At 49.0% G+C, this 14,162-nt stretch overlaps 1 protein-coding gene across 1 annotated transcript in view; it reads left to right on the top strand.

Moving 5' to 3' along the window:
* Positions 1–538: 538 nt before the first annotated feature.
* Positions 539–14,162, top strand: part of SLC24A4 (solute carrier family 24 member 4) — a 130,432-nt gene continuing 116,808 nt past the window's right edge. The window contains exon 1 of the mRNA XM_075330994.1: positions 539–560. Within this exon, the coding sequence (XP_075187109.1) occupies positions 554–560 (7 nt within the window). The 5' untranslated portion in view covers positions 539–553. The remainder of the gene's footprint in view (positions 561–14,162) is intronic.

The following is a 14,162-nucleotide window of genomic DNA, read 5'->3' on the forward strand; positions in this document are numbered from 1 at the left end:
TGCAGTAGAGGTGGGATGTGCCTGTGTTTGGGGGGAGTCGGCAGACGTCGCTATCGGCTGAATGTGCATCTTGCTCACCGCCATCAGGTGTCCTTTACATGCTCTGTGCAATCGTACATTGGGCTGGGTGACACTGCTCTGGAATGCCGCTTCATCTCTTATTCCCTGCACTAAAGTCTGCTCCAGCTGTAGCTGCGCCCCAGGCTCATTCTGCAGTGCAGCCCCATTTCTGAGCCCACCACCTCTTTTTTCATTATAATAATGGGCCTTCCTTGCGCCCCTCCCCCCTTTACCTGCAGCTCCAAGGGACGTGACGTATATCGGGTCCGTTTCTAGCAAATGTATTTCATAGTTTCTGATCCAATTAAATAATAAAGTGCAGTGAAGTCGCGGCGGGGGCGAGGAGTAATTGGTCGCAGAGGGACTCGACATAATAAGTGAGGAACGGATCCTAAGCGGCCTCGTACCATAGAGGGGGCTACGTGTCCCCCACCTCCTCCAGCACCTGCACAGAGGTACAGTCAGCCCCCCAACTCCCCGCCGGATCTCCAGAATGCAAGGTATGCAAAGCCTGCGAACTCATCTGCAAGAGAAAGTAACAATGAAGCCATTCGATCAGCGGCGCCTCATTAGGTGCAGATCAGCCGATCACTCCTGGGGGCGCTAGAGAGCAGCGTATAGTAAAGAGTTTGCTCTGTTGTCACATGACTTGGGATGCGTTCTCTGACTGGCCGTGTACTGCAGGGTGTAGGCGTCATGTGCCGCCTTGGAGTCGGAGCTCCACAGTCTAATACCACCATCGATCCCGGTTATTTAACCAATTAATCGCCACTTTTAGATCATTGAGTCTCTTAGTGACAGGACCAGAGACTGAGGGACCAAGAAAGGATCCCAAATCTGTCAGTAAAGTAATTGTGCAGAGCAGAAATCTCTTAAAGGGGTCGTACAAAATTTGAAAACATGGCTGCTTCCCTCCAGTAACAGCGCCACCCCTATTTACAGGTTGCGACTGGTATTGCAGATGAGTTCTATTGACGTGAAATGGGCTGAGCAGCAATTCAATACCCAGACCTGTGGACAGGGGGGCGCTGTTTTTTTTTTAAAAAAAGCAGGAATGTTTTTCTAATCTACAGCAACTTTAAAGGGGTTAATTTGTCTTAAAAACAAGCAACTTTGCAATTTACTTTTCAGTAATAATCCTGTCTGTTCTCCAGAATGGAGGCCGAGGAGCAGACGCACTCCTGAAGATTGAAAGTGAGTGCTCCTTTAAGAGATAAAATGTGGTAAAAAAGAAAAAGAAATACAACTAATTACTACAAAATTAGGGATGAGCGGACCCGGGTTCGCTGGGTTTGGCCGGACTTCACTTAAAAGTTCGGTTCAGGGCTTTTGACTTGACCCCGAACCTTATTTAAGTCAATGGGAACCAGAACCTTGGTGCTGTAAAATATACGTAGTAAGGGATAAAAATGGAAGCAAAATGGAGGTAAAAGCAGGACAATTGCCCTGCAAACAAATGTGGATAGGGAATAAAAAATAAAAATAATAATAATAAAAAAAAAAAAGCAGCGTGGGGTCTCCCCTGTTTCTTTGTCGCTCCATTGGGAGACCCAGACAATTGGGGTGTATAGCTACTGCCTCCGGAGGCCACACAAAGTATTACACTTAAAAGTGTAAACCCCTCCCCTCTGCCTATACACCCTCCCGTGCATCACGGGCTCCTCAGTTATTATGCTTTGTGCGAAGGAGGCTGACATCCACGCATAGCTCCACATCTTAGTCAGCAGCAGCTGCTGACTAGGTCGGATGGAAGAAAAGAGGGCCCATAACAGGGCCCCCAGCATGCTCCCTTCTCACCCCACTTTGTCGGCGGTGTTGTTAAGGTTGAGGTACCCATTGCGGGTACATAGGCAGGAGCCACATGCTGTTTTCCTTCCCCATCCCTTTAGGGCTCTGGGTGAAGTGGGATCCTAATCGGTCTCCAGGCACTGGGACCGTGCTCCCTCCGCAGCCCCTGGGGAATCTGCCGGATAGGAGCCGAGTATCGTCAGGGACAAGGCCCTGCTACTGTGTCCCCGTGGGGACCGCGCATAGAGCGCTTGTGCCATACACACTGCAGCACTGCTGGGTGTGTTAGTGCGCCGGGGACTACCGCGCCGGCCGTGCTTATTTGCCGGCCGCGCTTATAACTTTAGTCCCCGGCTTTTGCGGCCTAGTTTCGCTTATTCCCGCCCACAGGCCTGCCAGTCAGGGGAAGGGCGGGACGCTGCACTGGACGTCAGCGCTGAGGGCTGGAGCATACTCTGTATCCTCCTCCCCCCTCACTCTGCACAGTGGGGCACTAGATTCCCGCACTTTCTAGGGCACGCCCACGGCCCCCTCCTCCCCACAGAACGCCGGCAGCCATTCCTGTCAGCACTTCTGACGCTGGAGAGGAGAGACAACATCAGGGAGGCCCGGGCACGGATTCTGGTGATCACACAACCGCTGTGAGCGGTCGGTAAGCAGCACCTGAGGTGCTGGCCCCACTGAGTGCCGAAGTGTACATATATATATATATATATATGCTTGTTTGTATGGTCGCACTGTTGATTTTTGGCTACTCCTGGAGAAGCCTTACAGTCCAGCCCCGGGCACTGTTCAATCATTATACCACCCCCGGACCTGCCAGTCAGGGGGAAGGGCGGGACAGTCGGGCTGACGACGACAGTGAGGGCCGGAGCACACTTCGCTGTCCTCCGCCCCCCTCACTAATCACGCTACGGAACTGATCCCCTCAAGGTACTCAGTGTCCCCTTGGGGACGGTGCAGAGAGCAGCTTCGCCTCAGACTTGGCGACTACCGCGCCGACCGCGCCTGCTTGCCGGCCGCGGTCTGTAACTTTAGCTCCCGGCTTTTGCGGCCTAGTGCCTTAAACTCCCGCCCCTGGCCCTGCCAGTCAGGGGGAAGGGCGGGACGGTCAGTCGGAGGCTAGCAGTGACGGCTGGAGCACACTTGGCTGTCCTCCGCCTCCCTCACGTTTCGCTCCGGGCACCAGATTCCCGCACTTTTGGGGTTACGCCCACGGCTCCCCCCTCCACTGTACACGCCGACAGCCATGTTTTCAGCAGCACATACTGCTTCAGGGTCGGTACGCCAGGGGGCTTCTTCTCGATGCTGGGCCCCCTAGAGTGAGGAACTGTATATATGGCTATATAATGTTTGTATGCAGTTTCACAGTTCGGCTGTACATATGTATCCTCAGTGATCACTGCGAACATACTCGCTCAGCCGGTGACGGGGGCACTGGTTAAGCTTCGCCGGCGTTCCCTGTTCAGGCGGCAGGGACAGAGTTACAGCTTTGCTGAGAAACTCTCTGGGTCATTTTCTCTATCCATGTCTCAGGCTATGGACAAATGGTCGGCTAAGAGACTAGGAGTTTGCAGTCCAGACCGGCCCCTTACACAGGCCCTGGGCACTGCGGGATCGCCCCAGGCCCCTATCGGTCTGCGACGAAGCGTGTTCCTGGGGTGGCCTCTAGTTATTACGTGGTAAACTCCAGCACGAACCGCAGTCCCAGTCCTGCTAAGCAGCCTTGCTTGGAATCTTCCCCGACTTCTTCAAGGGTCTCAGCTTGAGGACCCTCTAGAGGATGGGGCGGAGGTCGCAACCCAGGACTCTGTCCGGACGTGGCTCTCAAGGCTTCACAGATTCTGTCCAGAAGCACACCTTCCCGGACAAGCGCTTTACTGAACGCCTTATAACACACGTTGCCCCTTCCCCTCTGACGTTGTTAAGGTTTCGGCTCAGTGTCATAAGGTGCCCTCCAGTCTCGGACTGGCGGCTAGATCAGTAGTAGCAGTGGCTGGCGGGTCCACGCTCAAGAATGCCACGGACAGACAGATAGAACTCCTAATGGGATCCATCTATGAAGCCATAGGCGCGTCCGTTGACCCAGCCTTTGCAGGGGTGGGCACTCCAGGCTATCTCAGCTGCTCTGTCTCAGATCAATGCGGTCATCCTGTGCTCCGCAATTAGCGTCTTTGACGTCTCAGGAGGTGGTATTTTCATCCTCCGCCGTGCACAGAGAACCTTTTCTGCATGGCGCTCCAGGTCAGGGGAGTGGTCCCCACATGTCCAAGACCGATGTAGGAGACATTCTGTCTTACGGTCACAGGATAGAGCTCAGTTCTCGTCCTCCGACTCGTTGCTTCACAGCATCTCCGTCCCCCGAGCGAGCCGATGCACGTTTCCAGTCGGTGAACACTCCGAAGGCAGGAGGACTTGCGATCCTCGTTCCCCTTCAAGAACGTAGTCGCGGCTTTTTACTCCAGCTTGTTCGTGGTACCAGTTAGGACGGATCACGCCGCCCCGTTCTGGACTTCACACGGCTCAACGGACAGAGAACCTGACGGTTCCGGATGGAATCTCTCCGCTTGCCATCGCCTTTGATGGCCCAAGGAGGCTTCCTAGCATCAATCGACATCAGGGATGCTTATCTCCACGTGCCGATTGTACCAGAATATCAGCGCTTCCTGCGCTTCGCCATAGGCGAACACCTTCAGTTCGTGGCACTAACTTTCGGCCTGGTGACAGCCCTACGGGCCTTCACCAAGGTCATGACAACGGTGGTAGCGGTCCTACTCTCTCAGGCAATCTGCTGGTCAAGGCCCCCTCTCGGGTGGCATGCCAACACAGCCTGAACATTGCTTTAGAGACTCTCCAGAGATTCGGGTGGTTCATCAATTTTTCCTAAAGTCAAAATTGACACCGGCCCAATCACTGACAATGGAGTTTCATACTCTCTCAGCGATAGTGAAGCTTCCGCTGGACAAACAGCGTTCACTACAGACAGGGGTGCAATCGTTCCTTCGAGCCCAGTCACACCCTTTGAGGCGCCTCATGCACTTCCTAGAGAAGTTGGTGGCAGCAATAGAGGCAGCTCCGTTTGCGCAGATTCATCTGCGCCCACTTTAATGGGACTTTCTCCGCAAATGGGACAGCAAATCGACGTCCCTCGACAAGAACGTTGCTCCTTCTCGGGCAGCCATGGCCTCCCTTCAGTGGTGGCTTCTTCCCACTCTTGTCGAAGGAAAAATCCTTCCTGCCCACATCCTAGGCTGTGGTCACGGCGGACGCGAGTCTGTCAGGGAGTCTTCCTCCGCCACAGGGCTCAGGGTACATGGACTCAGCACAGTCCTCCCTCCAGATCAATGTTCTGGAGATAAGGGCAGTGTTCTAGCCCTCAAAGCGTTCCAGCCGTGGCTGGAAGGCAGGCAGATCCGAATTCAGTCGGACAACGCCACGGCGGTGGCATACATCAACCACCAAGGCGGCACAAGCAGTCGGCAAGCCTTCCAGCAAGTCCGGCGGATTCTGCTGTGGGTGGAAGCCACAGCCTCCACCATCTCCGCAGTTCACATCCCGGGCGTAGAAAACTGGGAAGCAGACTTTCTCAGTCGCCAGGGCATGGACGCAGGGGAATGGTCTCTTCGACCGGACGTGTTTCAAGAGATTTGTTGCCGCTGGGGGAAGCCGGACGTCGACCTATTGGCGTCCCGGCACAACAACAAGGTCCCGGCATTCATGGCACGTTCTCAAGATCACAGAGCTCTGGCGGCAGACGCATTAGTTCAGGATTGGTCGCAGTTTCCACTGCCTCACGTATTCCTCCTCTGGCACTGCTGCCCAGAGTGTTTCGCAGGATCAGATCCGACTGCCACCGCGCCATCCTCGTCGCTCCAGACTGGCCGAGGAGGTCGTGGTACCCGGATCTGTGGCATCTCACGGTAGGCCAACCGTGGACACTACCAGACCGGCCAGACTTGCTGTCTCAAGGGCCGTTTTTTCCATCTGAATTCTGCGGCCCTCAATCTGACTGCGTAGCCATTGAGTCCTGGATCCTAGCGTCTTCAGGGTTATCTCAAGAGGTCATTGCCACTATGAGACAGGCCAGGAAACCAACGTCCGCCAAGATCTACCACAGGACGTGGAAGATCTTCTTATCCTGGTGCTCTGATCAGAGTTTTACTCTCTGGCCATTCGCCTTGCCCACTTCTGTCCTTCCTTCAATCCGGAATGGAAAAGGGGTTGTCTCTCGGTTCCCTTAAGGGACAAGTTTCGGCGCTTTCTGTGTTTTTTTCTGAAGCGTCTAGCCAAACTCCCTCAGGTACGCACGTTTCCTGCAGGGGGTTTGCCACATAGTCCCTCCTTACAAGCGTCGGCTAGAACCCTGGGATCGGAACAGGGTTATACCGACTCTTCAGAAACCGCCCTTCGAGCCAATGAGGGATATTCTCTTTCACGCCTTTTGCAGAGGGTGGTCTTCCTAGTGGCAGTCACGTCACCCCGCAGAGTGTCTGACATAGCAGCGCTGTCATGTAAAGTCCCCCTTCCTGGTGTTTCACCAGGACAAGCTGGTTCTGCGTTCGGTTCTGGAATTTCTCCCGAAGGTGGTATCCTCTGTTCATCTCAATCAGGATATCTTCCTACCTTCTTTTTGTCTCATCCGGTTCACCAACGTGAAAAGGATTTGCACTTGTTAGGTCTGGTGAGAGCACTCAGACTCTACATTTCTCGTACGGCGCCCCTGCGCCGCTCGGATGCGCTCTTTGTCCTTGTCGCTGGCCAGCGTAAAGGGTCGCAAGCTCCCAAGTCAACTTGGCTCGGTGGATCAAGGAACCAATTCTTGAAGCCTACCGTTCTGCTGGGCTTCCGGTTCCTTCAAGGCTGAAAGCCCATTCTCCCAGAGCCGTGGGTGCGTCCTGGGCGTTGCTGCACCAGGCTACGGCTCAGCAGGTGTGTCAGGCGACTACCTGGTTGAGTCTGCACGCTTTCACGGAGCACTATCTAGTGCATACCTACGCTCGGCAGATGCCAGCTTAGGTAGGCGAGTCCTTCAGGCGGCGGTTGCCCACCTGTAGGAAGGAGCTGTTTTACGGCTCTTTTACCGAGATATTCTTTTACCCACCCAGGGACTGCTTTTGGACGTCCCAATTGTCTGGGTCTCCCAATGGAGCGACAAAGAAGAAGGGAATTTTGTTTACTTACCGTAAATTCCTTTTCTTCTAGCTCCAATTGGGAGACCCAGCACCCGCCCCTGTTCCCTTCGGGCTGTTATTTCGTTCTGTACACATGTTGTACAGATTGAATTGTTCTTGGTCATAGTTTCAGTTCTCCGAACATCCTTCGGATTGAATTTACCTTAGACCAATTTATAAGTTTCCTCCTTCCTGCTTTTGCACCAAAACTGAGGAGCCCGTGATGCACGGGAGGGTGTATAGCAGAGGGGAGGGGTTTACACTTTTAAGTGTAATACTTTGTGTGGCCTCCGGAGGCAGTAGCTATACACCCCAATTGTCTGGGTCTCCCAATTGGAGCTAGAAGAAAAGGAATTTACGGTAAGTAAACAAAATTCCCTTCTTTTGATCACCAGCCGAGGTAAATCAGACAGCTGGTGTCTGGTATTATCAGACTGGGAAGGTCTATGGTTATTTGGCCCTTCCCAGCCTCAAAATAGCAGCCCACAACCGTTCCATCCTTTAGATTCTCTAATTCTGGTTCAGTACACTGGTGCGGTGGCAGTCAGGGTAATATGTTTGGGGTTGATGTCAGCTGAGAGTTGAGCTGGCATCAAGCTCTGGGGTTAGTACTGAAGAGGCGTCTATCACACAAAGGAGAAAATAATTTATTTGAATAAAGACTCCCTCACACTCCATCATTCACCAATTTATTAATTAAAAAGAAATCCTGGAAGTTCTGACGTAATCCAATGGTTTAATGTCCTACAATGCCCATCGAATCCTATGGAGCTTTATTCTCAGCACGAGGCTCCTTGGGTCACTGCCGGTCAGCGGCAGGTACAAGCGAGTGTAATTCCGTGCTGCCGCTGACAGTGAGTGGCCTATGGAGACTCGTTCTGAGAATGAAGTATATGGCTGCTAACATGTGGAGAGGCAAAAACAAAATTGTAGCGGCTCATTAGCCCCTTACGCTGTATGACGTCGAGGTTGAAGGACTGTGCTGCACCGCCGGCATCTGACGGAGCGAGCTGCCACCGCTACTGTTTAACCCACAAGTCGCTGACATCCTAATGTAGGGTGTACAATCCTTATGGGGCAGGGTCTGATCGGCTGTTCTGTTTATCATGACAGGTGTATATATAGTGATGAATTATGGGGGCACATCCCCTGCCCCCACCCTGTACCCCCCCAAATATTTATTCTTACTCCATGGCCCCTCAGCTCATTAGATCCCCTGATCAGACCCGGTCTGTATGCACATAAATTATTAGTGATGAGCCGCCTTCCTGGCAGATATAGGTCCTGATATTCCCACCGGGCACCGACCGCGTCCACAGAAACGCTTCCACAGGACGCGCCGCCCACGCAGCCGACATATGGACCAGCATATTGCTTCATCTGCCGCAGCGAGCAGCCATCGACCACCGGCTGCAACTGCGCAGCAACACATGGGTACAGCGGTATCACACAGGGTAGGATTGGATACACAGCCCAGAATACTGTATCATACAGAATAGGATTAGATAGGATCAGATACACTGCTCAGCAGACGGTATCACACATCATAGGATCAGATGCACAGCTCAGCAGATGGTATCACACAGGATAAGATTAGATACACAGCCCAGAATACTGTATCATACAGAATAGGATTAGATACACAGCTCAGCAGATGGTATCACACATCATAGGATTAGATACACAGCTCAGCAGATGGTATCACACATCATAGGATCAGATACACAGCTCAGCAGACAGTATGACACATCATAGGATTAGATACACAGCTCAGAAGACGGTATCACACATCATAGGATTAGATACACAGCTCAGCAGACGGTATCACACATCATAGGATTAGATACACAGCTCAGCAGACGGTATCACACATCATAGCATTAGATACACAGCTCAGCAGACCGTATCACACAGGATAGGATTAGATACACAGCTCATCAGTAGCACACAGGAGAGGATTAGATACACAGCCCAGAATACTGTATCATACAGAATAGGATTAGATACACCTCCCAGCAGGCAGTATCACACAGGATAGGATTAGATACACTGTTCAGCAGACAGTATCACACAGGAGAGGATTAAATGCACAGCTCAGCAGACAGTATCACGCAGGATAGGATTAGATACACTGTTCAGCAGACCGTATCACACAGGATAGGATTAGATACACAGCTCATCAGTAGCACACAGGAGAGGATTAGATACACGGCTCAGCAGACAGTATCACACAGTATAGGATTAGATATACGGCTCAGCAGACAGTATAACACAGGAGAGGATTAGATACAAAGCTCAGCAGACAGTATCACACAGGAGAGGATTAGATACACAGCTCAGCAGACAGTATCACACAGGAGAGGATTAGATACACAGCTCAGCACAGTATCGCACAATAACATTAGATACACAGCTCAGCAGACAGTATCACACAGGAGAGGATTAGATACACAGCTCAGCAGACAGTATCACACAGGATAGGATTAGATACACAGCTCAGCAGACAGTATCACACAGGAGAGGATTAGATACACAGCTCAGCAGACAGTATCACACAGGATAGGATTAGATACACAGCTCAGCAGACAGTATCACACAGGAGAGGATTAGATACACAGCTCAGCAGACAGCATCACACAGGAGAGGATTAGATACACAGCTCAGCAGACAGTATCACACAGGATAGGATTAGATACACAGCTCAGCAGACAGTATCACACAGGAGAGGATTAGATACACAGATCAGCAGACAGTATCACACAGGAGAGGATTAGATACACAGCTCAGCAGACAGTATCACACAGGAAAGGATTAGATACACAGCTCAGCAGACAATATCACACAGGAGAGGATTAGATACACAGCTCAGCACAGTATCACAGAGGTTTGCATAGAGCTGAATCTAGTGGCTATCCTCCCTTTGCCCCTGGTGTTCTGGTCGCTGACTCTGGGGCCTCGCTCCTCATTCTCGGGAAGCTTGCAGAATTTCACAGGTTACTCTTCGGTATTTTCCATTATGGCTGGATGTAATACGCTCTGACCTCTGGGTTTCTCGTATGAAAGGGATAAAGCCCCGTACAATGCGCCACCAGACTGTGCACATTCTTTAGGAGAGGCGACTATAGGACACAGGATTACACACTATTACTCCCTGTTATCAGCCATTACTGGGGGAGGAAGCTGTAGGACAGGTGAGTACAATCTATTACTCCCTGTTATCAGCTATTACTGGGGGAGGAGACTGTGGGACAGGTGACTACAATCTATTACTCCCTGTTATCAGCCATTACTGGGAGAGGAAACTGTAAAACTGGTGACTACAATCTATTACTCCCTGTTATCAGCTATTACTGATGGAGGAGACTGTAGGACAGTTGACTACAATCTATTACTCCCTGTTATCAGCCATTACTGGGGAGAGGAGACTGTAGGACAGGTGACTACAATCTATTACTCCCTGTTATCAGCAATTACTGAGGGAGGAGACTGTAGGACAGTTGACTACAATCTATTACTCCCTGTTATCAGCCATTACTGGGGAGGAGACTGTAGGATGGTTGACTACAATCTATTACTCCCTGTTATCAGCCATTACTGGGCAGGACACTGTAGGACAGGTGAGTGCAATCTATTACTCTCTGTTATCAGCCATTACTGATGGATCACTATGGGGAGATAAGGTATGCACACCAGTGACTATGTAAGGGGAATACATGGAATAGCAGAAACTGCTGTGTGTATTTCACACAGCAGTTTCTGCTATTCCATGTATTCCCCTTACATAGTCACTGGTGTGCATACCTTATCTCCCCATAGTGATGTTTTTTTTAGGTTTTTTGCACCCAGTTCAGACTTAGAATGGTGTTCCAAACGTTATTCCTTATTATTACTGATGGATCAGACTGTAGGACAGGTGACTACAATCTTTTACTCCCTGTTATCAGCCATAACTGGGGGAAGAGACTGTAGGACAGGTGAGTACAATCTATTACTTTCTGTTATCAGCCATTTCTAGTAGTAGATGCTGGAGAGACAAAAAGGTAGAATTTAGGGTCTTATCCCGGTGGAAAGAGATAGAAAATACAGGGAGGTTCCCACCTGGGGTAGTTTTGCAAGTCAGAACTACTAGGAAAGGTACATAGCTAATAAATCAGGAGGAGAAAGGGGTTAAATCCGCGCTGCCCTGTACAATAAAGAAGGATCCAGGAACGAGCAGTGTGGTGGTTTTATTGCTCTATGCGTTTTGGAGTCTTGCTCCTTCTTCAGGACAAATATCACTGATGTTCCCGGATCCTTCTTTACTATACCTGTCAGCGCGGATTTAACCCCTTTTTCCTCCTGCTTTATCCATTATGAGCCATTTTTAGGGAGAGGCGGCTGTAGGACAGGGGAATACAATTTATTACTCTCTGTTATCTACCTACTTATAACGCTCCAGTACTGATATAACCTCCAGACATTACATATGTGACACGGCACGGTGACATCTTTGTACCCCTCTGATTTGAGCCTCTTGCGCACTTGGGGTCCCCTGGTGGCTGCCTGAGCAGTTGCATGTGCAGTGGTGTAAGGGTTAAACCATTCCGAGACTTAAAGCTCTTAATATCCACTAGCGATGAGACGACCACTTAGAAGATTACTGGGGTCAATGGGGGTCTCCTCTCGCTGATCCAGATGCTGGTAAAAGGCTGCGGCTTATGCAGAGCTCGGTGCAGCCGGGGTAACGAGGCTGGCAGCCCCAAGAAAAAGTAGTTACATATGACCGATATTACAGGGGCAGTCCTATGTAAATGAAGCAGTCCTGCAAGTTTCTAATAGACTTTGTACATTGATCCTCCACCATTTGTAAGATCTCCGCTTGCTGTCAGTGAATGGGAACATTCTTGTGTACATCCTAACACAGCTGGTAGGTTTTGTATATTAAGGGTTTTCTTACCATTATATATGACTATTGTCAGAAAATACTTCTAAATACAGGCGGATTTGTTTATTGATATATTAACACTTTTATTTGATCACGTCCGTGAAATTAATAGCGCTTCATCAGTGAATTAAATAAATTAACTGGAATAGAAAGAAAAGATATCGGCACATCCAACGTAAAATAATTTCTTTCTTTGTCACATAGTATTAAAAAAGTCCATCCATATTTAGAAGACCCCAGCGCGTTTCCGACGCAAAATAGCGTCCTTATAATCATAGGCTAACATTTTTAGCAAGCTCTAGACTTTTATAGGCAAAGATCAACAATATACAGTCATATGAAAAAGTTTGGACACCCCTATTAATGTTAACCTTTTTTCTTTATAACAATTTGGGTTTTTGCTATTTCAGTGTCATATATCTAATAACTGATGGACTGAGTAATATTTCTGGATGAAATGAGGTTTATTGTACTAACAGAAATTGTGCAATCCGCATTTAAACAAAATTTGACCGGTGCAAAAGTATGGGCACCCTTATCAATTTCTTGATTTGAACACTCCTAACTACTTTTTACTGACTTACTAAAGCACTAAATTGGTTTTGTAACCTCATTGAGCTTTGCACTTCATAGGCAGGTGTATCCAATCATGGGAAAAGGTATTTAAGGTGGCCACTTGCAAGTTGTTCTCCTATTTGAATCTCCTATGAAGAGTGGCATCATGGGCTCCTCAAAACAACTCTCAAATGATCTGAAAACAAAGATTATTCAGCATAGTTGTTCAGGGGAAGATACAAAAAGTTGTCTCAGAGATTTAAACTGTCAGTTTCCACTGTGAGGAACATAGTAAGGAAATGGAAGAACACAGGTACAGTTCTTGTTAAGCCCAGAAGTGGCAGGCCAAAAAAAATATCAGAAAGGCAGAGAAGAAGAATGGTGAGAACAGTCAAGGACAATCCACAGACCACCTCCAAAGACCTGCAGCATCATCTTGCTGCAGATGGTGTCAATGTGCATCGGTCAACAATACAGCGCACGTTGCACAAGGAGAAGCTGTATAGGAGAGTGATGCGAAAGAAGCCGTTTCTGCAAGTACGCCACAAACAGTCGCCTGAGATACGCAAAAGCACATTTGGACAAGCCAGTTACATTTTGGAAGAAGGTCCTGTGAACTGATGAAACAAAGATTGAGTTGTTTGGTCATACAAAAAGGCGTTATGCATGGAGGCAAAAAAACACGGCATTCCAAGAAAAGCACTTGCTACCCACAGTAACATTTGGTGGAGGTCCCATCATGCTTTGGGGCTGTGTGGCCAATGCCGGCACCGGGAATCTTGTTAAAGTTGAGGGTCGCATGGATTTAACTCAGTATCAGCAGATTCTTGACAATAATGTGCAAGAATCAGTGACGAAGTTGAAGTTACGCAGGGGATGGATATTTCAGCAAGACAATGATCCAAAACACCGCTCCAAATCTACTCAGGCATTCATGCAGAGGAACAATTACAATGTTCTGGAATGGCCATCCCAGTCCCCAGACCTGAATATCATTGAACATCTGTGGGATGATGTGAAGCGGCTGTCCATGCTCGGCGACCATCAAACTTACCTGAACTGGAATTGTTTTGTAAACAGGAATGGTCAAATCTACCTTCATCCAGGATCGAGGAACTCATTAACAGCTACAGGAAGCCACTAGAGGCTGTGATTTCTGCAAAAGGAGGATCTACAAAATATTAATGTCACTTTTATGTTGAGGTGCCAATACTTTTGCACTGGTCAAATTTTGTTTAAATGCGGATTGCACATTTTCTGTTAGTACAATAAACTTCATTTCAATCCAGAAATATTACTCAGTCCATCAGTTATTAGATATATGACACTGAAATAGCAAAAACCCAAATTGTTATAAAGAAAAAAGGTTAACATTAATAGGGGTGCCCAAACTTTTTCATATGACTGTAGTTAGAGACAATAAGTAACACATGATTAAAATCACACACTAAAAACAAAAAGTAGGATTGGACAAAAAGAAGGGGGAAGGGATTGTGAATCACCGTAGTATAGAGTGTCTCATATAAAGTACAATAAGTAACACATAAATTTACTGCCCGTTGACTTGGAGACCGGCCACCGCTGCAAGCTGAACAGCTGGGGTGGTCGGTCTCCTAGGCAACAAGCTGTAAACAAAAGTGCAACTATCTTCAGAACGGATGGAA

The sequence above is a fragment of the Anomaloglossus baeobatrachus genome, chromosome 12, assembly GCF_048569485.1.
Source record: "Anomaloglossus baeobatrachus isolate aAnoBae1 chromosome 12, aAnoBae1.hap1, whole genome shotgun sequence".
NCBI lineage: Eukaryota > Metazoa > Chordata > Amphibia > Anura > Aromobatidae > Anomaloglossus > Anomaloglossus baeobatrachus.